Genomic DNA, 25,879 nt, shown 5'->3' on the forward strand with positions numbered 1-25,879 from the left:
ATACATGCAGCTTCTCTTCTGTCATAACTTGTTGCCCCAGAAGACTAAATAAAGTAGTGCTCACCAGAATGTCTTACATTGGTAGAATGAATGCATTAGTAATCCATACTTAACAAAAATATAAACACAACAGTTTCAACAATTTTACTGAGTTACAGTTCATAAATTCATTAGGCACTAATCTATGAATTTCACGTGACTGGTCAGGGGCACAGCCATGGGTGGGCCTGGCAGGGCATAGGCCTACCCACTTGAACCTCTTTAGTGTAACGGTTAAGGTAGTGGTTTGACAGGTTCGAACCTCTTTAGTGTAACGGTTAAGGTAGTGGTTTGACAGGTTCGAACCTCTTTAGTGTAACGGTTAAGGTAGTGGTTTGACAGGTTCGAACCTCTTTAGTGTAACGGTTAAGGTAGTGGTTTGACAGGTTCGAACCTCTTTAGTGTAACGGTTAAGGTAGTGGTTTGACAGGTTCGAACCTCTTTAGTGTAACGGTTAAGGTAGTGGTTTGACAGGTTCGAACCTCTTTAGTGTAACGGTTAAGGTGTTGGCTTGACAGTTGCATTTGCGTGTGGATCATTTTAAAAATGGGTTTAATAGTAAATAGGTATTTTTTTATTGTAAAAATGTATTCTCGTTTATTGTGCCATGAACACAACCAGTCATGATGTTTGCATCTGATTGTCAAACAAATCACTTCAGAAATTAGGTTACCTTCGCACGTTCTTCCAAAATTATTCCAGCATCCGAACAGGGCACTGTACACTCGCCAACTTTGCTTCAATTCGCAAGTGGCTGAAACTACAGCATCTCACCGGAGAAAGCATCCATACTCTTTTTGGCCAGACAGTGTCAGATACCTGGGCTACACACAGATGACGATGGCAGTATTATCAGCATCACCTGTCTTTTTACTAAAGAAATGTATATTTTATCCCCCTAGAGCCCTCAAACTCAACTCTAGACCTTGAAGCCAATTCCACTTATTTGTTCATTGTTCCCACTAATCAGGGACTGATTTAGACCTGGGACATAAGGTGGGTGCAATTAATTATTAGGTAGAACAGAAAACCAGCAGGCTCTGGACCTCATAGGGTAAGAGTTGAATACCAGTGCCCATCGCCATGGGAAATAGTTTGAGGGTGGGGGGGCTGAGAATTACCCACTCTACAGGCGGCTATATCGGTATGCTAATACAGGACTATTAAAGGACCAGTGCACTACTTTTGGGAGAAAGAAAAAAAATATTCTTTTTCAGGGGGGGCTGCAGCACCCCTACTTCCCACGGCTATGCCCCTGCCCTAGACTCTAAGGGCTGGGTTTCTACTAAGGTAGCCTCATCGAGAACCAGACTTCCCTAATACAGTAAGCCTGGGGAAGTTCATGGCAGAAAAAAATTGAAATAGTGTTGGAGACCCGGTGTAAATCAGTGACGCCTCGCTACACTTGAAACCAATCAAATGCCTTGCTTGGGCGGAGCTCCAATAGTGCTCACTAGATTCGTGTTGTAGATGCTACAGTGTGTGATGATTATTTTTGTGGTTTATAACCATATATATATCGTTTGACAAATATAAATATTCTTGCTCTTATCCATAATAATCTCATCACCAGCCCGCACAGCCTACCCGCTAGTGCGCGGGCCACCACGATGGCAGGCTCAAGAGTAGTAGTTGTTGTTCCTAACTGTATCTGCAAGAAGTTGGCTAGAGCCCAGGTGCCCGGACCAGAGTACAGATATTTGCTATACAAAACTATCCGTAGAGTTGAAAATGCAATGGAAACACATTGCATTTTAGATTTTGTTTCGGTACATGAAAACTTAAGCAAAAAAAGTACATTTTGTGTATACTGTCATCACGCACTGATTTTTATCCGCAACGAGTCCATTTGGTGGAAACATTGGTATTCCAGAATATTTGCATGAAAATCTGTCGCCAATTGGATGAAATGCGAGCTAGTGTTGAGGAAGGTTGGGAAGTTGCCGATTTTAAAACCCCGTCAAAATATGTTGATGTCGATTTTGTGTAATAAACACAATTAGGTTTCTCCTCCAGGTTTTCGTCCATTTTCTGCAATGTTGCAAACTAGCATATGGAATAACTCTGCAAAATATGTCCTTCCCGGTCAGAAAACAGTGATGAACATAACACGTTCCACCAACGAGCATGTGAGGGGAGGTTTCTAGAAATGTAACATCCAATCAGATTCTTGCTGCTTGAAGTCAGCGGACCATTCAAACCATGTTTGCAATACAAAATTCTCCAGAACTGCAAGAGAGGCATGAAGCGACGTGGTTTGGAGGTATGACTACTACTAAACTAACATATGGAATTGATTTAAGATGGTCATATCAAGGATAATTTAGCTATTTGATTAGGACTTTTAGGACCCCTGTAGGTTAAAATAAATACAGTGCATTCGTAAAGTATTCAGACCCCTTGACTTTTTCTACATTACAGCCTTATTCTAAAATAGATTAAATATGTTTTTTCCCTCATCAATCTACACACAATACCCCAAAACAGTTTTTTTTAAATGTTGCAAATTAAATTAAATATCAAATTTACATAAGTATTCAGCCCCTTTACTCAGTACTTAGTTGAAGCAGTGATTAAAGTCTTCTTGGGTACGACGCTACAAGCTTGACACACCTGGATTTGGGGAGTTTCTCCCATTCTTCTCTGCAGATCCTCTCAAGCTCTGTCAGGTTGGATGGGGAGCGTCGCTGTCCTGTTGGAAGGTGAACCTTTGCCTCAGTCTGAGGTCCTGAGCGCTCTAGAGCAGGTTTTCATCAAGTATCTCTCTGTACTTTGTTCTGTTCATCTTTGCATCGATCCTGACTAGTCTCCCAGTCCCTGCCGCTGAAATACATCCCCACAGAATAATGCTACCACCACCATGCTTCACTGTAGGGATGGTGCCAGGTTTCCTCCAGACGTGACGCTTGGGATTCAGGCCAAAGAGTTCAATCTTGGTTTCATCGAACCAGAGAATATTGTTTCTCATGGTGTGAGAGTACTTTAGGTGCCTTTTGGCAAACTCCAAGCGGGCTGTCATGTGACTTTTACTGAGGAGTGGCTTCCGTCTGCCCACTCTACCATAAAGGCTTGATTGGTGGAGTGCTGCAGCGATTGTTGTCCTTCTGGAAGGTTCTCCCATCTCCATAGAGGAACTCTGGAGCTGTCAGAGTGACCATCGGGTTCTTGGACACCTCCCTGACCAAGGCCCTTCTCCACCGATTTCTCAGTTTGGCCTGGCGGCCAGCTCTAAGAAGGGTCTTGGTGGTTCCAAACCTCAACCTGTGACACTGTGTTCTTGGGGAACTTTACACACTGTCTCAGAACTCTATGGACAATTCCTTCGACCTCTGGGCTTGGTTTCTGCTCTGACATGCACTGTCAACTGTGGGAACTTAAATAGACAGGTGTGTGCCTTTCCAAATCATATCCAATCAATTGAATTTACCACAGGTGGACTCCAATCAAGTTGTAGAAACATCTCAAGGATGATCAATGGAAACAGGATGCACCTGAGCTCAATTTCGAGTGTCATAGCAAATGGTCTGAATACTTATGTAAATAAGGTATTTCTGTTTTTATAAATTTGCAAACATTTCTAAAAACCTGTTTTCACTTCGTCATTATGGGGCATTGTGTGTAGAGTGAGGATTTTTTATTCAATCCATTTTAGAAAAAGTCAAAGGGTCTGAATACTTTCCGAATGCACTGTATACATATTTTAAAAAATTATTTGATGAAATATTGAATTTGCACTTACTGCTATTAGCCCATAGAAATGCATTCAATAACAACATGAAAAAACTGTCAAAATTGAGTATTTTTTGAAGTGTCTGTCCTATATCTGAGAGATGTAAGAATGCTTAGGAAAAACAAAAACACATTTTTACCATGGAATTACCTCTATACCTTTAACATGGAAATGCCCTAATAACTTCAATACATTTTTCCACCCAGTACCGGCTTACCTTCAGAGGAGTTGCTTGTGGAGGTCGTAGAGCAAAACGGAGAACGCCATCATGAGAGCCTCATCTTTCCCTAGAGGGGTCAAATTAATTTGTAGGCCAAACAGACGTTTTTTGAGAAGACCGATCTTCGAAATGTCTCCTGGTCTGACAAGCACAGCTGTAGCTCTGCCACCTTCCACAGATGCAGTGGATTGAGATGCAGCCCATGCAAAAAAACATATTTTTTATGTATTTATTATACCTTGAGCTGAGAAATAATTGTAATGTTTTTTGTTTAACATTTCTTTATGCCCAGCTCATGAGGCCCCTTGATGATGTGAGGCCTGAGGCAATTGCCTCTTCTGCCTGATGGTAAGTCCGACAGTGTGCGCAGATACTGTGTTTGACTGTGTGCGAGTGAAGTCTTGCATCTCGCACATCTCAATGGGTGTGTTCCAGCGGTAAGCCTAACGAAGCCGACTGTAGCCGAAAGTCGGTGGAGGTGCATCTGCAACAGCCGAAAGTCGCACACTGTAGTGGATTTCCAACAGCAAGGCTCAGATCCACATGGCAGTATCAACATATCTGCTATTGTTTGTTTATAAAAGTTTTTCTGTATAAATGTCGAAATAAACTTCTATACCCCCATATCACGCACTCACTGAAAACATAATGTGTGGTCAATGGTGGAAAAGGTACTCAATTGTCAAAAATAACTCAAGCAAAAGTCACCAAGTAAAATACTACTTGATTAAAAGTCTAAAAGTATCTGGTTTTAAATGTACTTATGTACAGTGGTGGAAAAAGAACTCAATCATCATACTTGAGTAAAAGTAAATGCTATACATCAAATTTCTTATATTAAGTAAACCCACCATTTTTTTTTACATATATATGGACAGACGGGGGCATACTCCAACACGCAGACATCATTTACAAAGCAGTTTTTGTGTTTAGTGAGTCTGCCAGATCAGAGGCAGTGCTTGAATTGGACCATATTGCTGTCCTGCCTGAGTATTCGAAATGTAAGGTGTACTTTCGGGTGTCAGGGAAAATGTATGGGAGTAAAAGTACATATTTTCTTTAGGAATGTAGTGGAGTAAAAGTTGTCAAAAATATAAATAGTAAAGTATAGGTACCCCAAAAACCTGTGTCAAACAAACACACCCTAATGATTGGTTGACATATAGTGCCTCCCACAATGAAGGTGATGGCTGCATGGTGCAGTTGGTGAGAAGCAACTGCAGCGACTTTAAGGCAACTTCATCACATGATTTTTGTCAAGTTCATGCAGTCCACATGTAGTCGCAAGTCGAACAATTCTTATACCCATAATGCAGAACACTTTGACAAAAGTGATCTGTGATCCACTCGAGCCCGCCTAATATATGCTGTGCCGCTGGTGGCAATTGCCTGTCCAAGAGGATCAAAACCGTAATGTATCATGGGTAAATTGTGACTGACTGAATGATCTACAAATAATAATGCACTCTTAGAGAAAAAGGTTCTGGATAGAACCAAAAATGGTTATATTGCTTGCTTCATATATGGTACCATGAAAGGTTCTATATAGAACCCCTTTGTAGGGTTCTTTGATCAGAAACCCAGGGGTTATTCTTCACTGAACCAAAATTGGTTCCAAGTAGGGTTATATATGGAATCAATTTCGGTTCTATATAGAACCTTTAGGGGTGCCATTTATGAAGCAAGCATATAACCCTATAAGAGTGTGAGTAGTTTATGATGCAAAGTTCTTTGTAGATCAGTCAGTCTGCAGTAGCCGGCACTGTCGGATGCAATGTGGAACACGCCCAGTGTCATTTCGCGAGTCTTAAATTGCCCCTAATTTACCTTCTTTTTTTTTTCTTTTTTTTTTACTTCGTAGAGGATCAGGTTGAGCAAAGTAAGGTGTAGAATCACTAATCTACAAATAGTATTACCTGCCAAATAATAGGTTTTGTGCAATTTAGATTCGTATAACTACTTAGCCTCCTCTGACTAATTAGACGACCCCCCACCAAACACTCACGCACAACCAGAGATTGATTGATTGATTGGAAGCAACTTGTAATTTAAAGAACATTTCCTAGGATTTTCTACCAGAAAACATAGTGGATAATACTGGAAGTACACGTCAAATACATTAACCCACCAAAACAACTGGCCCTAGTTATCCTATTAAACATAGAGGTTTGTAGACTGTCGTGTTTTATTTGAGACAATTGAAGTAATATAAGCCTGATGTAGGCTATCTAATTATTTATGTATAATAAGATTAGCTGTAGGCTATCAAGCCACAATGGAGTGTTCAATCTGTTCAAATAATAATTGCACACAATGCATCCTGACGAGGTCTGTCAACTAATTGAATTGATTCAGCAATAGGATTAATATCCCATTGCTGGCACCTCAATTAATTCCCTTCATATCACACTCATCGCACTACTGTGCACAACCGTAGACGTGTTCTGCATGTATTTTTATTTGAAAGCCCGTTATATTATGGCTTCGCATTGTGTTGCTGCGAGGATTGGCCGCCAACCATGTGTTGCGCAGATGGGGAGTAGCCCAGTATGCCTACAAATAATGCAGGACTCTGACGAGCAACAGCGTGGAGAGACTCAGGATGTACTGTTATAACTGCAAACATGGCCAGGTCACCTAATCCAAACTTTTCAGAACTCAACATAGCCTATGCAGACGGTCAGGCGGCTGAGGATGTGATAGGTTACCTCTGGAAAAACACCTGACTACCGAATATGAGGAAGCCTAAGTACGCACAGCCTAAGGTGTAGAATACTGTGACTGGTTTATCCGACAGAAAAATGAATTTGTTTTATATTTGTTTTGTGTTTTGTATTTGAAGATATATAGCAGGTCATGAGTTTATTTGCCAAGGTGAAATAACATAGGCTTATAGTTCGTTCGTTGTCCTAAAAAAACATGTAGGCTAATTTATATGCTAGGCCTATTGAAGCCTAAACACACTTGTGATAGGCTATCACTTTTGCTTGAACAGAACACATATTTTACGCACTGTCTTTAGCCCATAACCAAAAAAGTAGCGATGCTTCAAATAGTTTTGAGATTGTATCAATTGCAGAACTCCTTCTGTTTGTAAAACGGTCTTAAAAACACTTAAGAAGTGTGAATTGATGGGAATTAACTGAAGTGAGACAGAGGAGCCCAGGCGGAAATGTCAAGAATGGAATTGGACTTGTCTTGAGGGGCTTATGTTTTAATTTCTAAATAACAAAAGTGTTTTTGGCTGTTACCCTAAATATATTCTCAAACGTCATGCTAATTTCTCAACATTTCATCCCGGCACAAATGTGTCCATAACAGTTTCCAACCAATTACGCACTAACTAAGAACTCTTTATTTTATTTATTTTTTTAATGAGAAAATTGGACCACTTTATTTTCTGTTAAACATAAGTCTAATTTAAATAAATCGTTATTAGCCTACTCAATTTGGCGCGACAGGTGATATAAAGACTTGGTCCAGAACATATTTTCTCTTAATTTAATATGGCTTATTCGTTTCCCAATCGTAAATATTAGTAGGTCTAATTTCTAACAATTTGTATCTTTGGTGAAGTAATGCATCCAAGTAAAAAAATACTTTAAAAAAATGTTATTCTACAAATCGAAAACAGCTCACTAAAATTGTAATTTCAGAATAAATAACACAATCAAAAACATAGCCTATAATAATACCTAGGCATTAGGGAAATTCTAAATAATTCAATAAATAAATGCATTCTATTGAAAACGTAATTAAAATACAATTAGGCCCTACATGTTGTGGAACTATGCCTATGATATTAAACGTAATGATTTGATTAAATCTACCATTTACATTTGTAGGCAACGTCACACAAATAGCCTATATTGCCATTATAAATTGAACCAAAAAATGGTAACTTGTAATTCCGTTCGGCCACATGCATTGTTATTTGTGGTAACAGTTTCTTATACAGTCCTGTCACTTGGCACTGTTTCAATTGGCATTCACAAACGTAATTATCCGGGACCATTATAGTCTGCATGGTCTCCATGAAATTCGTGCCAAAATTATCCTACTCGCCCTCCCCCATGGTATTCTTAAAGTGGGTTCGAGGAAGTGTTGAGGGGGCGGATAGTTTTGATTTCCTTGCATCGTGCTTAGCCAATAATGTGGAAGGATCTGTTGTGCACATCTCAGCTGACAGACATTTAAAAAGGAGACAGTCAGGCGCTGCTGCAATTTGTATTAAAACCTCAGTCTCTTTCTATGGAATCCTTAGCGACTCCAGACTACCAACAGCGCGAGCCCCCAGAGCAGTACTACAGTCTCCACCATTAGCTGCCTCTTGCCTCGGGACACTTCATAAAGAACACCCACCACAGATAATTTCATTTGCAGCTACTTTGAGCTTTTGACAGGTTAGTGAAGTTTAACGCTTAACATCTGAGAAAGTACGTGCGTAAAACTTGGGCATGTTATCGAATTAGATTCCTTATCATCATATCGCAGGGGGTCTTTATGCGTAAACTCTGCTTGTATGTATACCTATTCTGTAGTTAGACTACATGTCCCAGTGATTATTGTAGCCTATTGTAAATATGCATGTGAAATTGAATGATTCTTCTCATGCATAAAGGTTATTGTTTTTCTGTATTCTGTTTTACGCAATGGCTAGCGCCCATTAACTTCGCCACCGCAATATCCATGAAATATTCATTTGCATTCTGATATATCTTCGTTCTGATTTTACTATTGAATTAGGTCATGTGGACTATATTGTCAATATAAAACACGATACAAAATCAATAGGCAATGTATAATGTTTCTATTTCTCTTAAATCGTAAATTACGTAATTTCAACATCAGCGTTGAAATGATAGGCTATGGATAACCTCTCGTGTATAGATATCTACGTGTTAACCAGCTGACCAAATTACCCGAGATTTTAGTAACCGAGATTAGGCTGTGGATGATAATTCAACCTTCACTTATCTTTCCCCTCAAGGATGGCCAGATCGGCGTATATCCTCTGTGGCATGGTTTTAATCCTGGGGCTGCTCTCATATACAGTGGCTTCCAAAAGGAACAGGGGCTCCCAAGGCGCCATCCCTCATCCTGACAAAAACAACCCAAACGAATCGGAGCAGCAACCACAGGCACCGCAGGCGGGCTCTGGTTCCCGACGACGGGAAAAGAGCTCTGCTGCACCGGCTGAGGAGGTGCTGGAGTCCAGCCAAGAAGCGTTGCATGTCACGGAGCGCCGCTATCTGAAACGCGACTGGTGCAAGACCCAGCCACTCAAACAGACCATCCACGAGGAGGGCTGCATCAGCCGCACTATCATTAACAGGTTCTGCTACGGACAGTGTAATTCTTTTTACATCCCCAGACATGTCCGCAGGGAAGAGGGAGCCTTCCAGTCTTGTTCGTTCTGCAAGCCTAAACGATTTACTACCATGACTTTCACTTTGAACTGTCCGGACCAGCAGCCGTCCACCAAGAAGAAGCGCATCCAGCGCGTAAAGCAGTGCCGCTGCATCTCCATAGACTTGGACTAGCCCTGTGATTGACTGGGATGCGGCCAATTAGTCTCCTCATCAAACAATTATTGGATTGTTCACATGAAGGATAATCACCGTATGTCTGGGAGCATTTTTCCCTATTCCAAATATGAGAAAATGTTCAATCTGCAAGGAACGTAAGATCAGACAGACATGTTCAGCATGTTATAGGCTTCTGTAGATATACTTGGGCATATTCTTTTGTAAACAAGGACTGCTGTACCATGTCAATTTATGCGCATAATTGCCTATTAATCAAATTGCAATAGCTCAAATTGCAATAGCAGCCTGTGGCAAGCAACGTTGCATGGTATAATGACATGGAATGAACACAACAAACTGCTGATTTTGTAAACAAGCGCACGGCTTTTCCAACCTCCTCAAAAAGGACTGCGGAACCTTTTCACACAATGTTTTTACACTATTTTGAACAGAGACAGCAATAGGCTATCAAAACCAATTTCAATGGGGGGAAATAGGACAGACAATGCGTTTATATAATTAATAGTTGACGAATAGATAGTTTCCACTATGTGGAATTTGAAAACAAGTAACGACTATTTAATGTGGCAAAAATGCTCCACTGATTTATTTGACTCCAATGTTCAGTGTTATAGTGGAGAACGGAGAGTTTTTGTAAAGTAGGCTAGAACTAATATGTTCGATGCTATAAATCTAAACAAACGAAATATCTGTATTAGTTGGACATGGAAATGAAAATGTTCGATGTAGGCCTACATACTTGTTTATAATGCTGTAGATGGAAGCTTTTCTTTTAGTTATAAAATGTTATTCATACACGAATTGTATATGCAACCAGTTTGATAATTTTATCAGAGCAACTGATCCACAAAATAAACAGATATTGACATTGATGCAGTGGTCACTGAACCTGTTCGCTTTTTGCTTACATTGTTCATGTCTGAACATTTCAGCGTCAGGGTGCAGGGCTGACACCACCGATGTGAAATGGATCGTTAATTAACCCACACCCAAACTGCAAACACTCCGATTTCATGCAGAGCATTTTATGTATCAGGTTTAACCCTAAACACCAAATAAAAACATATTCTCTAGTGATGGGTTATTTTCTTCTTGCTTGGAGCCAACCTCTTGCTGGTACTTTTATAAGTTCCTTAGACCCTTGGATACATTTCGTCGTAAAACGAAGATCATTTATGAGAAAAGACCACAAGTAACGCGATTACATGTTAGACTCAACAACCGTTTCAATAACCCCTTCAAACGATGTTATCGAAGTTTACAATAGGATCTCCCCTGGCTCCCAAATCTGTCAAAGGCCCATGTTTTTGTGGGGACAATCTGATGCTAAACAGGGCTAAAGCATTTGTAAAACCATTGCTCCCTTACGGTTTCTTGTTCAGATGGTGCAGGCTTACATGACTCTCTAAAAATAGATACATCAACCAATCAATAGCCTTCTTAAAAAATGTAACACCGATCAAAGTTTTCTTTCTCAATTATTTATTGTCGAGTTGTTTAAGCCTCTTACGCATTTGGTACTTCAGAGTTGTTTTGTCAGTTGCGTCGCTCTGCTTCGATTTACCCTTGCATTCATTGTACCGAATGTAGTGCTGACATAATCAAGTTTGCGCCACCATTGGCACATGTAGCCAAGTGTAATAGGCTACAAGTCATGTACAGAGAAGTTGCGTGTTTCTATCCATTTCTATCGATTTAACTTAGGTGCACTTTCTCTCATTATTATCGTGCTTTCTGACATTTTCAAATGATTAATTTAGAATGACAATGTGCATTGTGAGATATATAGGTGCAAATTAATAAATTATTGCGCACAAATCAATGAAACAATTAGGCTATGGTCATTTTCACCTTTATTTGGCTACTGCATCATTACTGAGCCTGAATGTTATTAGGGAGTGCTGAAAGTAGCGAAACAACAGACAAGGAGGGTTAAACATCCGTTTCCATGCGAGCCAGGATTCCTCATCTGTAGACTCCAGTTACGACTTTTGTGACTGAATTGTTTGCAATCTATTACTTTGACCTCGCGGAAATTCATTTTTAACGATAAAACACCTAAAACACGTGGGCACATAGAGTAGGCCTCTCACGAAATGAATCAACATATACATGTTATACATATAGGCCTTTATCAAAATTGAACATTTTGCCTACTAATTTGGTTCTGAAAAACTAGTAAACATAAAGTAAACATAAAGTAAACATAAAATGCAATTTAAAGATTATGAAATGTCTTCATACAAAAAATAATGGCACATTCAAAGATTATGAAACAAAGGTGCTATTTTGACACTTAATAGGTTCTGGCAGGGGTAAAATATAGGCCTACACATGGCTTGATATGAGTAATTGTTTCTATTTTTAAACAAAGTAAACATTGTCTTGATTTAAATGAAACAAAAGGCAATATATATATATAGCCAAATTATACTCTCTATAGCAGTTCAGGTAGGGTATGAAACAAGACCATTTGTGGTAAATGATGAGGCTCCATATATACAGTGCCTTCAGAAAGTATTCAGACCCCTTGACTTTTTCCACATTTTGTTAGTTACAACCTTATTCTAAAATAGATTTAAAAATATAAAAAATCCTCAGCAATCTACACACAATACCCCATAATGACAAAGCGAAAACGGGTATTTCAAATTTTTTAGTGTGAAGACCCTTTGCTCTGAGACTTGAAATTGAGCTCAGGTGCATCCTGTTTCCATTGATCATCCTTGAGCTGTTTATACAACTTGATTGGAGTCCACCTGTGGTAAATTCAATTGATTGGACATGATTTGGAAAGGCACACACCTGTCTATATATGGTCCCACAGTTGGCAGTACATGTCAAAGCAAAAACCAAGCCAATGGAAGAAGTTTGGAACCACCAAGACTCTTCCTAGAGCTGGCCGCCCAGCCATACTGAGCCATCGGGGAGAAGAGCCTTGATTGGGGAGAAGAGCCTTGGTCAGGGAGGTGACCAAGAACACGATGGTCACTCTGACAGAGCTCTAGAGTTCCTCTGTGGAGATGGGAGAACCTTCAAGAAAAACAACCATCTCTGCAGCACTCCACCAATCAGGCCTTTATGGTAGAGTGGCCAGACGGAAGCCACTCCTCAGTAAAAGGCACATGACAGCCCGCTTGGAGTTTGCCAAAAGTCACCTAAAGACTCTCAGACCATTAGAAACAAGATTATCTGGCCTGATGAAACCAAGATTTATCTCTTTTGCCTGAATGCCAAGCGTCACGTCTGGAGGAAACCTGGCACCACCAGTGAAGCATGGTAGTGGCAGCAGCATGCTGTGGGGGTGTTTTTCAATGGCAGGGACTGGGAGACTAGTCAGGATCGAGGCAAAGATGAACAGAGCAAAGTACAGAGAAATCCTTGATGAAAACCTGCTCCAGAGCGCTCCTTATCCAACCTGACAGAGCTTGAGAGGATCTGCAGAGAAGAATGGGAGAAATTCCCCAAATACAGGTGTGCCAAGCTTGTACCGTCAGACCCAAGAAGACTTGAGGCTGTAATTGCTGCCAAAGGTGCTTCAACAAAGTTGTGAGTAAAGGGTCTGAATACTTATGTAAATGTGATTTTCAGTTTTTTGTTTTTTAATAAATTGGCAAAAATGTCTAAAGAACTGTTTTGCTTTGTCATTATGGGGTACTGTGTGTAGATTGATGAAGAAAAAACCCAATTTAATCAATTTTAGAATAAGGCTGTAACTTAAAGAAAAAAAAAGGAAAAGGTCAAGGTCAAGGGGTCTGAATACTTTCCGAAGGCCCTGTAGGTCACATCCATATGAAACTAAACACTTCTTTCACCTGACTACTGAGCCATTCATGCATCCTCCTCAAGCTAAGGCAGGAATCAAAATAATATACAAAAATACAACCGCAAAGAAAAAAATAATGTTTTGGCATACATTTTTCATTTTAATATATAAATAAAGGTTAAACCCCTGTCTATAATTTTCCAAGACAAAGTTGAAATCTTCCAGAGTTCAAAGACATTTTTTGTTGTTAAATAAATATACTATAGTTCTCTCCAAAAAATACATGGATGATGCAATTTATCACAACGTGTTAATTCACAAATGTTATCATAGCACGGAAACCATAGAATTGCATAGGAGTTCAAGTTGAAGTGCTAGAAAGTTCAGTACATTTGATTAAGTACCATTCTGACAATAACAGAAGGATGTAGCTACTAAATACAGCTGATGCAAGCAGGAAAGTGCATAGGATTGTGACATACATATGTCATAAACAAAATTAACTAACTATTCTATCATATACACTTCAAAAATGTGTCAGGGCAGCCACAATCAGATGACCTGTTGCTTTCCTCAGCATAGCGTATAGCAAGGTTGCTTGTTCATCTCAGAGCGTGACGTCTGACTCAGTGGTTGAGAGCAAGGCGTTGCTGCATTCTCTGGCTATCACCCAGAAGGGGTCAGTCTGGTACAGTGAGAAAGTCAACACTGGTACGACATCCTGTTTCTACCATTTGACCAGGACCCACATCGCTATGAATTCAACAGGACTCTCCGTCCAATAAAGACTAACGATTCTCTTCATAAGACAACATCAGGTCAAACGTTTCTGTCCCTGCTCATTTGAAAACAAACACCAATTGAAATACATTTACAAGACACACTTCAAACATGGATGGGCCACAGCAGATGAAAAGCTATTCTTTACATTAAAGTATTGTATACTGCTTTCATATTCTAAATCATTGTTAGAATAACAACTCCTGAATGTCTTACGTAATCGTAATAATTTCACTGAGTGAAGATCGCCATATTTGTTAACATAGCTCAGCAACAATGAGGCCTCGTCTGTAGTTGTTGCATAACCTGGCTACAGTACATAGGACTATATGTCCTCACGATGTGTGATGCTGTCCTGAAACCCAGAGTGAGGAATGTATGCAGGTCCTCAGCTCCAGCAGGCCTAGGAAGCCTAGAGGTCAGTGGTCATCAATGTAGATATGTCAGCTGGAGTGCTCATTGTCCTGAACCCCAGCATGCCTCAGAGCAGGCTCTACAGGCTGGCCATTCAATAGTCACACCAGTCTGGATGAATGAGGTTGACCTTTATCCCCTGTGAGTCTCATCATGTCAGTGGTTTAGTCAGCCTCTGTGTAGACTTAGCAGCCTGCATATCTGCTGCAGGGTGGCATTCAGTTTCCTCTTTCCCATGGTGTACATGTTGGTCTGGATGGTGGTCCTAGGGATACACAGTGATAGAAGCCCACAAAAGGTGCCTCTCATCTGGGGTCCAGTCAGTAAGGACGGTAGAATGGGCCGTAGTAGAGAGGTCCACAGTGTGGGGGCACGGAGGGCTATGTGAGGTATGATGTTGGGTAAGAGGCAGGTGGTGAAGGGAAGAAGTGATCATCTCCTCTCTCCACTTCCTCTCTCTCCACTTCCTCTCTCTCCACTTCCTCTCTCCACTCTGTTCTTCATTGATTATCCTCTTCAGCTGGAGGACACGCTGGCTTCTTTCTGACGCAGTCTCTCTTTCTGTTGACAGAGGGAAAAAAAGGGAGAGCTGATCTTTATAGCAATGTGTTATATGATATGATCCACCATGATTGACTGCGTCTGTAGCCAAGGTAATAGCAACAACGTTATCCATCAACATATTTGAGGGTGGTTGAAGGAAGTCCAGTTCTTACCAGACTGTTGGCATTGACCTTCTTGGTTTCCACCCTCTTCTCAGCTGTGATCTTTTTGATGTTCTCCTGTGCTTCCTTCAGCCTGGAAGAAAGGAAACATCAACCTCAATCATATCAGGAAAATGTCTCTATCTATACAGGTTAAAATAACCTTTGCTGGTAGTACATACAGTGAGTGTACAAAACACTAGGAACACCTGCTCTTTCCATGACATAGACTGACCAGGTGAATCCAGGTGAAAGCTATGATCCCTTATTGATGTCACCTGTTAAATCCACTTCAATCAGTGTAGATGAAGGGGAGGAGACAGGTTAAAGAAGGATTTTTAAGCCTTGAGACAATTGAGACTTGGATTGTGTATGTGTGTCATTGAGAGGGTGAATGGGAAAGACAAAATATTTAAGTACCTTTGAATGGGGTATGGTAGTAGGTGCCAGGCACACCAGTTTGAGTGTGTCAAGAACTGCAACGCTGCTGGGTTTTTCACACTCAACAGTTTCCTGAGTGTATCAAGAATGGTCCACCACCCAAAGGACATCCAGCCAATGGCAGGCCAGTGGTTGAAAATGGGTTATTGATGAATGACAACAAAGGAGGCTGACACGAATTGTGCAGAGCAACAGACGGGTTACAGTTAGTCAACTGACAGTCTAGTTCAACATTGGTGCCCAAAGACCCATAAAATAATGCACAACTCGTCGTACCATGAAACGAATTGGGTATGGCAGACGACAACCTTACAGAGTTCCACAAGAAACTGGGGTTGCAGTGGGCTAAGGAACGAAAAAACTCTGGACACTGGAGAATTGGAAAAACATTGCCTGGTCTGATGAATCCCGGTTCCTGCTGTTTCACGCTGATGGGAGGACTAGGGTATGGAGAAGACCCTATGAGTACATGTATCCATCTTGCCGCGTGTCAACATTGCAGGCTGGCGGAGTGACGGTGTGGGGTGTGTTTTCATGGCACACATTGGGCCCCTTGATAAAAGTGGAGCAACGTTTGAATGCCACAGGATATCTGAGTATCATTGCCAATCAGGTGCATCTCTTCTATGGCAGCAGTGTATCCATCTGCAAATAGATTTTTTTCAGCAGGATAATGCCCCATACTACAAGGCTAGGATTGTCAAGGAATGGTTCCACGAACATGACAGTGAATTCAGCTTACTGCAGTGGCCTGCCCAGACACCAGATCTCAATCCAATTGAGTATCTGTGGGATGAGATGGAACAAGTTATTTGGAGTAGAGATGTCACGCCTGCTCCTGCTCCCCTTCCCTGGTGCTTGATGGTGCCAGGCTACCCAGAATTACACTCTCCTGCCACCATCATTACCCACATCTGCCTTCCCCGTCACTAGCATCAGTGATTATTGGACTCACCTGGACTCAATCACCTCTGTCATTACCTCCCCTATATCTGTCTGGTTCCCTTCTCTGTTCCCTGCTTCATCATTAATTGTTGTTTGTCATTGTTTACCCGTGTGCTGACGCTGTTCCTGTTTTGTTCCCAGTCTGTTCCTGAATAAATGTTGACTCCCCGTACCTGCTTCTCATCTCCATCGTCAGTCATTACAGAATGCTGAAGCCATCATACGAAGCATCGGGGAGTGCTGGCGTTCCGGTTGGTGGTGACGTCGGGTCCGGGGGCCGCCACCGATGGAACCGGGGGTGCCTAAGCCAGCTCGTCAGGCTGTCACGCCCTAGCTGGCGCAAGAGGTTATTTCCCCGGCGCCCATCCCACGTCGGGTCCCAGCCGGATCGTAAGGTTTTTACGCCCAGCCGACTCGTCAGGCTGCTACGCCTCCACCCGATCATCGGGCTCCCACGCCTCAGTGGGATTGACAAGCTTTCACGCCCCAGCTGGATTGTCAGGCTCCTATGCCTCAGCAGGATCGCCAAGCTCCCATGCCTCTGCCGGTTCGTCGGGAGTTCACGCCCAGCCGGCTTGTCCAGCGCCCATGCCTTGGCCGGCCCACCAGGCTCTCCCAGGTCACGCCTGCTCCCGCTCTCCCTCCTTGGCGATCGAAGGCGCCAGGCTCCCCAGCATTACGCATTCCTGCCACCATCATTACGCACACCTGCCTTCCCACCGTCACGCGCATCAATGATTATTGGACTCGATCACCTCTGTCATTACCTCCCCTATATCTATCTGGTGTGGAATGCTTTAGAAACCTTGCCCCGACTAATTGATGGGGTGCAACTCAATATTAGGAAGATGTTCCTAATGTTTTGTACACTCAGTGTAAACCATAAAACTCCCTCATATTGGTACATTGTGTCACATATCTGACCATGTGGCACAACACTACCATGTCTAAGACAGAAAACCTCTCGATGTCTGTTGACACACATGAGTCAGTTTGCTAACAGCGGCCTTAGTTCATCCAGAAGTTGTTGGTACCGTAACAGCAACATGTACACACCACAGTATGTATACCCCCTGTGCACTACTGTATGTGGCACAGAGAGTCCTCATCCTCCCTCACAGCCCCACTCTGTTCTGTTAACCCTCTCTGGAGTTAGCAGGCAGTGAAACCCACCGGTTAAAGCAGGGAGAATGACAGTGGGTCGATGAGATAATGAGCTAGTCTTAAAAACACTTGGGTTTTATGGGTGTGCGAACAGTATTTAAAATAAGGTTAATTGTACATAAGCACAATCAGCTGTGGGTAATACGGGACATGATTGCCTAGTAAACAATTAAGAGAGAGCACATGGATCCATGGAATGGCTGGGAGAGCATTAACTCCATAACTCACCAGTTCAAAGATATCTAGCCCGGCTTTTCTGTATGTGTGGTGCGTATGGCGCAAACACACACAACAACAAACAAATCAAATGTTATTTGTCACATCCCGAATACAACGGGTGTAGACGTTACAGTGAAATTCTTGCTTACGAGGCCTTCCAAACGAGTAAAAAAAAAAATTATAATAAATGAACAAGAGTAACACAAGCAATATCAAAAACACAAGAATTAAGCTACATACAGGGAGTACCAGTACCAGATCAATGTGCAGGGGTACGAGGTACTTGAGGTAGATGCAGTTACTTTGGAAAGAATTCACACCCTGTCACGTTCCTGACCTGTTTTCCTTGTTTTTGTATGTGTTTAGTTGGTCAGGGCGTGAGTTGGGGTGGGCATTCTATGTTATGTGTTTCTATGTTGGGTTAAATGTGTTGCCTGATATGGTTCTCAATTAGGGGCAGGTGTTTGACGTTTCCTCTGATTGAGAACCATATTAAGGTAGGCTGTTCTCACTGTTTGTTTGTGGGTGATTGTTCCTGTGTCTGTGGCACCACACGGGACTGTTTCGTGTTCGTTCGTTTGGTTAGTCTGTTCCTGTTCTTCGTGTTATATTGTAAGTTCTCAAGTTCAGGTCTGTCTACGTCGTTTTGTTGTTTTGTAATTTTTCAAAGTGTTTTTTCGTGTTCGTCTTTAAATAAATTCATTCATGTATTCATCTACCGCTGCGTTTTGGTCCGATCCCTACTCCTTCTCCTCATCCGAGGAGGAGGAATTAGACAGCCGTTACAGAATCACCCACCAACCAAGGACCAAGCGGCGTGGGAGAAAGCAACAGCGATCGCAGGATTTCTGGACATGGGAGGAAATATTGGACGGTAAAGGTCCATGGGCACAGCCAGGAGAATATCGCCGCCCCAAAGCTGAGCTGGAGGCAGCGAAAGCAGAGAGGCGGCGTTTTGAGGAGCTAGCCCGGAAGCAGGAGAAGGATCTGGGCTACACTACGTGGGAGGAGATCGACAGGTGGGCGATCGACCCAAGGAGAGTGCCGGAGCCCGCCTGGGATTCTCTGGCGCAGTGTGAGGAGGGATACCGGCGAATGGAGGCAGCACGACGACGCGGTAGGAAGCCTGTTAGTCAAGCCCAAAAATATATTGGGGGGGGTCTAAAGGGTAGTGTGGCGAAGTCAGGTAGGAGACCTGCGCCAACTTCCCGATCTTACCGTGGAGAGCGAGAGTACGGACAGACACCGTGTTATGCGGTAGAGCGCATGTTGTCTCCTGTATGTGTGCATAGCCCGGTGCGGGTTATTCCACCTCCCCGCACTGGCAGGGGTAGATTGAGTATTGAGCCGGATGTCATGAACCCGGCCCAACGCATCTGGCCTCCAGTGCGTCTCCTCGGGCCGGCATACATGGCACCAGCCTTACGCATGGTGTCCCCGGTTCGCCTACATAGCCCAGTGCGGGTTATTCCACCTCCCCGCACTGGTCGGGCTACGGGGAGCATACAACCAGGTAAGGTTGGGCAGGCTCAGTGCTCAAGGGAGCCAGTACGCCTGCATGGTCCGGTATATCCGGCGCCACCTCCCCGCCCCAGCCCAGTACCACCAGTGCTTACACCACGCACCAGGCTTCCTGTGCTTCTCCAGAGCCCTGTTCCTCCTCCACGCACTAGCCCTATGGTGCGTGTCTTCAGCCCGGTACCACCAGTTCCGGCACCACGCACCAAGCCTCCTGTGCGTCTCCAGAGCCCTGTTCCTCCTCCACGCACTAGCCCTGTGGTGCGTGTCTCCAGCCCAGTACCTCCAGTTCCGGTACCACGCACCAAGCCTCCTGTGCGTCTCCAGAGTCCTGTGCGTCCTGTTGCTGCTCCCCGCACTAGCCTGAAGGTGCGTGTCCTTAGCCCGGTACCTCCAGTTCCGGCACCACGCACCAGGCCTACAGTGCGCCTCAGCCGGCCAGAGTCTGCCGTCTGCCCAGCGGCGCCTGAACTGCCCGTCTGCCCAGCGGCGTCTGAGCTGTCCGTCTGCCAAGCTCCGCCTGAACTGCCCGTCTGTCCTGAGCCTTCAAAGCCGCCCGTCTGTACTGAGCCTTCAAAGCCGCCCGTCTGTACTGAGCCTGCAAAGCCGCCCGTCTGTACTGAGCCTTCAAAGCCGCCCGTCTGTCCTGAGCCTTCAGAGCCGTCCGCCAGACAGGAGCCGCTAGAGCCGTCCGCCAGACAGGAGCCGCTAGAGCCGTCCGCCAGACAGGAGCCGCTAGAGCCGTCCGCCAGACAGGAGCCGCTAGAGCCTTCCGCCAGACAGGAGCCGCTAGAGCCTTCCGCCAGACAGGAGCAGCCAGAGCCTTCCGCCAGACAGGAGCAGCCAGAGCCTTCCGCCAGCCATCAGCAGCCAGAGCCTTCCGCCAGCCATGAGCAGCCAGAGCCGCCAGCCAGCCATGAGCAGCCAGAACCGCCAGCCAGCCATGAGCAGCCATGAGCCGCCAGCCAGCCATGAGCCGCCAGCCAGCCATGAGCAGCCAGAGCCGCCAGCCAGCCATGAGCAGCCAGAGCCGTCAGCCAGCCATGAGCAGCCAGAGCCGTCAGCCAGCCATGAGCAGCCAGAGCCGTCAGCCAGCCATGAGCAGCCAGAGCCGTCAGCCAGCCATGAGCTGCCCCTCAGTCCGGAGCTGCCCCTCAGTCCGGAGCTGCCCCTCAGTCCGGAGCTGCCCCTCAGTCCGGAGCTGCCCCTCAGTCCGGAGCTGCCCCTCAGTCCGGAGCTGCCCCTCATTCCGGTGTTGCCCCTCAGTCCGGTGCTACCCCTTAATCCAGTGGGGTTAATTTGGAGGGTGGCCATTTGGAGGAGGCTACGGAAGCGGGGTTTGACTATGGTGGGGTGGGGACCACATCCGGAGCCGGAGCCGCCACCGTGGACAGATGCCCACCCAGACCCTCCCCTAGACTTTAGGTGGTGCGCCCGGAGTTCGCACCTTGAGGGGGGGGGGGGGGGTTCTGTCACGTTCCTGACCTGTTTTCCTTGTTTTTGTATGTGTTTAGTTGGTCAGGGCGTGAGTTGGTGTGGGAATTCTATGTTATGTGTTTCTATGTTGGGTTAAATGTGTTGCCTGATATGGTTCTCAATTAGGGGCAGGTGTTTGACGTTTCCTCTGATTGAGAACCATATTAAGGTAGTCTGTTCTCACTGTTTGTTTGTGGGTGATTGTTCCTGTGTGTGGCACCACACGGGACTGTTTCGTGTTCGTTCGTTTGGTTAGTCTGTTCCTGTTCTTCGTGTTATATTGTAAGTTCTCAAGTTCAGGTCTGTCTACGTCGTTTTGTTGTTTTGTAATTTTTCAAAGTGTTTTTTCGTGTTCGTCTTGTCTTTAAATAAATTAATTCATGTATTCATCTACCGCTGCGTTTTGGTCCGATCCCTACTCCTTCTCCTCATCCGAGGATGAATGGAGCAAAGTACAGAGAGATCCTTGATGAAAACCTGCTCCAGAGCGCTCAGGACCTCAGACTGGGGAGAAGGTTCACCTTTCAACAGCACAGCGACCCTAAGCACACAGCCAAGGCAACACAGGAGTGGCTTCGGGACAAGTCTCTGAATGTCCTTGAGTGGCCCGGCCAGAGCCCGGACTTGAACCCGATCTAACATCTCTGGAGAGACCTGAAAATAGCTGTGCATCAACGCTCCCCATCCAACCTGACAAAGCTTGAGAGGATCTGCAGAGAAGAATGGGAGAAACTCCCCAAATACAGGTGTGGCAAGCTTGTAGCGTCATACCCAAGAAGACTCAAGGCTGTAATCTCTGCCAAAGTACTGAGTAAAGGGTCTGAATACTTATGTAAATGTGATATTTCAGGTTTTAAATTTTTATAAATATGCCAAGAGTGTGCAAAGCTGTCATGAAGGCAAAGGTTGGCTACATTGAAGAATCTAAAATATATTTTGATTTAACACTTTATTTTGGTTACTACATTATTCCATATGTGTTATTTCATAGTTTTGATGTCTTCACTATCATTATACAATGTAGAAAATAGTAAAAAATTAAGAAAAACCCTTAAATGAGTAGGTGTGTAATGAGTACGATGGGAGACAGAGTGCTGGTTTCAAGCGCAGGGCGCAGCAGGTGTTTATTAGTAAAGGACCACAGGAGGAGGCAGGTAGCTGGGTCCAGGGGCAGGCAGAAGGTCATACACAGGGACTCCAAAAAGGTAATAGTACAGGCAGGGAAAAGGTTAATAACAGGCAAGAGGTTGATGACAGGAAATCTGATAGGCAAAAGTACAGGCAGGGAATAGGCAAAAAGGCGTCGTTAGTGAGGATGGCCAAAAACTACGATACACAGGAGGACTAATATGGAAATAAACAGAGCTCTGAATAGAACGTGTATCAAAACAAACAATACCTCACAATTATGGGGTGCAAAGAACTTAACTAAATAGTGTGTGTAAATGACATACGGGTGTGTGAACAGGTGATCAGAATTCAGGTGATTGGGATCTGGAGAGTGAGCTGCGTTCAGTGGATCTATGTGTTTGAGTGTGAGTTGGAAGCAGATGTTACAAGGTGTGTCTGTAACGTTCGTCTTCCTCCTCGTCTGAGGAGGAGCAAGGATCGGACCAATATGCAGCGTGGTATGTATCCATATTTTATTTCTTTAAGCGACGTAATGAAGAACACTTAAACAAAATACAAAATAACAAAACGACGTGAACAGACCTAAACTTGAGAACATATAAAACATGAACGCACGAAAAGGAACGAACGAAACAGTACCATGTGGCGTACAAACACAGACACAGCAACAATCACCCACAAACAAACAGTGAGAACAGACTACCTTAATATGGTTCTCAATCAGAGGAAACGTAAAACACCTGCCCCTGATTGAGAACCATATCAGGCTAATACAATGAAACCAACATAGAAACATATAACATAGAATGCCCACCCAGCTCACATCCTGACCAACTAAACAAGGCTAAACAAAGGAAATAAGGTCAGGAACGTGACAGTGTCCAAACTTTTGACTGGTACTGTATATATTTATATTCCGGACTCTGACATTGCTCGTTCTGATATTTCTAAATTCCTTAAATATTGGTGGATTTGTGTTTATTGTTTTGTATGGTTAGGTATTACTGCACTGTTGGAGTAATACCTCATGTGTGATGTGATGTAGTACGCAATTTTAAGGGACCACTTTTGGCTCGTGAGCGCTACTTTCATAACTACTAGCTAAAACGTATACAAAAGTGCTAGATCATTTTTTAAGGCTATCTTACAAACTATTGTAACATTCAATCTTAAAATGAGTAACACATCCATGGCCACATTGATGTTAATGTAACTATACATTTCTTCTTATGTAATCCTATTAAGCATGCATGTTCAAGATAGCATGCATAGGTTGTTGCAGGTCAGTGGAGATTTTCACAATTGCTGTCATAATCTACGCAGAATCTCGAACGGCATTGATCAGTTGCACCAACTTCTGGCTGTCTTTTTGACTGAGTGAATATAGGTTGTAATCTCATTGATCAACGTCTCAACCAAATATTACCCAACTTTCCACGATGAAATGATGTGGTGTGCCCTGTTGGTAGGCATCAGGATTTATAATAATAAGAGTAAAAGGTCTTTAAACCAGGGTTCTGTAGAACCTCATCAATATCAACATTACAGTTACCACTTTCTCTCCCATATTCAATAAGGGCCCGATTTCAACCTGAGTTTAGTGCAGGTAAATGGAATACCCTTTTATTGCACTTTTCTCTCAATGCGTATTTTGACCTTGACCTTAAGCATGAGAATAGCATGCTATTCACCTGCTATTCGCTAGCGCTTTGACGGCACACCAGCGAGATGCATGGGATTCATTCTGCAATGCGACCTGTACCTCGCTCGCTACGCCGAGGCTGTCTCTGGGAGAGACAGGGTTGCCACCGTAATCTCGGCACTGACCGGACCGGCCCTGGACTGGGGTGCCGCGGGTCTGGGAAACGGGCGGACCCGAGGTCGAGTCCTACGAGCGCTTCACCCTCCTCTTCTGTTCGGTGTTTGATCATCCTGTGGAGGGCCAAGAGGAGACTACTGGGTTGGTCGCAGGAGTGTCAGGTGAGGTGTCTCGCAGTGTCTGTCAACACCACTACGGTGGAAAGTCCGGACCACGCCCCTCAAGTGGAGTTACCAGAGGAATACCAGGATCTGCACCGGGTTTTCTCTAAGACCCAGGCTACACACCTGCCTCCTCATCGCCCCTGGGACTGTGCCATTGACCTGCTGTCTGACGCAGCCCTCCCGAGAGCACGTCTCTCCCCTCTCCTATGCGGAGACCGAGGCCATGGAGACCTACGTACAGGAGAGTCTACAGCAGGGTTTTATCCGCCCCTCTGCGTCACCAGCATCCTCAAGCTTCTTTTTGTTAAAAAGAAAGATGGGGGACTGCGCCCCTGCATTGTTTATCGAATTCTGAATAAAGCCAAAGTTAAGTTCAGCTATCCTTTACCCCTCATCACAACCATCATCGAACAAATGCACGGGGCGCAGTACTTCACAAAACTGGACTTGAGGAGCGCCTACAATCTGGTGCGCATTTTTGCAGGCGACGAATGGAAAATGGCCTTTTCCACGACCACGGGCAATTACGAGTATCTCGTAATGCCTTTTGGCCTGTCTAATGCTCCTTCAGTCTTCCAGGCCTTTATTAATGAAGTGTTTCATGACATGCTGGGACGTGGCGTAGTGGTTTATATCGACAACATTTTGGTCTATTCTCCTGATCGCGCCCAGCATGTCTCGTTAGTCAGGTCTTTGATGGGAAGACTGTTGGAGCATGATCTATATGTTAAACAAGAGAAGTGTTTGTTTTTCCAGCAGCCCGTGTCCTTTCTGGGCTACCTCATATCCACGGAGGGAGTGGAGATGGAGGAGCAACGCATCAGCGCAGTCAGGTCATGGTCCATCCCCAACTCCGTGAAAGCAGTCCAGCGATTCCTGGGGTTTGCCAACTATTTCCAGAGGTTCATCCGGGGCTTCAGCACAGTGGTCGCACCTCTTACCTCCCTGCTGAGAGGAGGTCCCCAGTGGCTTTGTTGGACAGTGGAGGCGGAGAGGGTGTTTGAGACACTGAAGGCACACTTCACCACTGCACCCATGCTGGCACATCCTGACCCCTCACTTCCCTTCATTGTCGAGGTGGATGCCTCCGAAGTAGGAGTCTGTGCAGTGCTGTCCCAGCACACCGGAACCCCTCCACAGCTGCGGCTCTGCTCCTTCTACTCCAAGCAGCTGAGCCTTGCCCAGAGGAACTATGACGTAGGGGACCGGGAACTCTTGGCGGTCAAGAAGGCTCTGAAGGCGTGGAGGCACTGGCTGCAGCGGTCCAAACACCCTTTCCTGGTGTGGACGGACCACCGCAACCTGGAGTACATCAGGGCAGCGAAGAGGCTAAACCCAAGAAAGGCCAGGTGGGCTCTATTCTTCGCCAGGTTCCAATTCTCGCTTTCTTATAGGCCAGGCTCGAAGAGTGTGAAGGCGGACACCCTGTCTTGCCTCTATGACGCAGAGGAGAGAGAGGGAGGGGAGAACCCCATCATCCCTCTGTCCCGCATTATCGCGCCAGTGGTGTGGGACGTGGATGCCGACATACGGCAGGCCCTGCGCACGAAACCCGCACCTGCACAGTGCCCAGAGAACTGCGCCTATGCGTCCACGGGTGTGCAGGACCGCCTCCTTAACTGGGTGCACACAGCGTTTGTGTCGGGCCATCCTGGGATAAGCCATACCATCACCTGCCTGACCGAGAAGTACTGGTGGCCCACCTTGGCTAGGGACACCCGGGTTTATGTCTCTTCCTGCTCCATCTGTGCCCAGTCAAAGACACTCAGACACCTCCCTTATGGAAAGCTCCTTCCCCTG

General features: G+C 44.6%; 2 protein-coding genes across 3 annotated transcripts in view; one reads left to right on the top strand and one right to left on the bottom strand.

The window, feature by feature from the left end:
* The first annotated feature begins 8,185 nt into the window (after positions 1 to 8,185).
* On the top strand, positions 8,186 to 10,615 carry LOC139530771 (gremlin-1-like). Its single transcript, XM_071327454.1, has 2 exons — positions 8,186 to 8,392; positions 8,980 to 10,615. Exon 2 carries the CDS (start codon positions 8,981 to 8,983, stop codon positions 9,530 to 9,532), a length of 552 nt encoding a protein of 183 aa, XP_071183555.1. The 5' UTR covers positions 8,186 to 8,392; position 8,980; the 3' UTR covers positions 9,533 to 10,615.
* Positions 10,616 to 11,378: 763 nt separating this feature from the next.
* Positions 11,379 to 25,879, bottom strand: part of LOC139530770 (formin-like) — a 156,815-nt gene continuing 142,314 nt past the window's right edge. For both annotated transcript variants that reach the window (XM_071327451.1, XM_071327453.1), the window contains exons 18-19: positions 15,215 to 15,296; positions 11,379 to 15,059 (exon numbers count right to left, since the gene is read on the bottom strand). In XM_071327451.1, the coding sequence (XP_071183552.1) occupies positions 15,015 to 15,059; positions 15,215 to 15,296 (127 nt within the window). In that variant the 3' untranslated portion in view covers positions 11,379 to 15,014. The remainder of the gene's footprint in view (positions 15,060 to 15,214; positions 15,297 to 25,879) is intronic.

This window comes from Salvelinus alpinus, chromosome 9, assembly GCF_045679555.1.
Source record: "Salvelinus alpinus chromosome 9, SLU_Salpinus.1, whole genome shotgun sequence".
NCBI lineage: Eukaryota > Metazoa > Chordata > Actinopteri > Salmoniformes > Salmonidae > Salvelinus > Salvelinus alpinus.

Excerpts from the sequence above, each read along its gene's own strand:
- LOC139530771 (XM_071327454.1), top strand. The coding sequence starts at position 8,981 with ATGGCCAGATCGGCGTATATCCTCTGTGGCATGGTTTTAATCCTGGGG.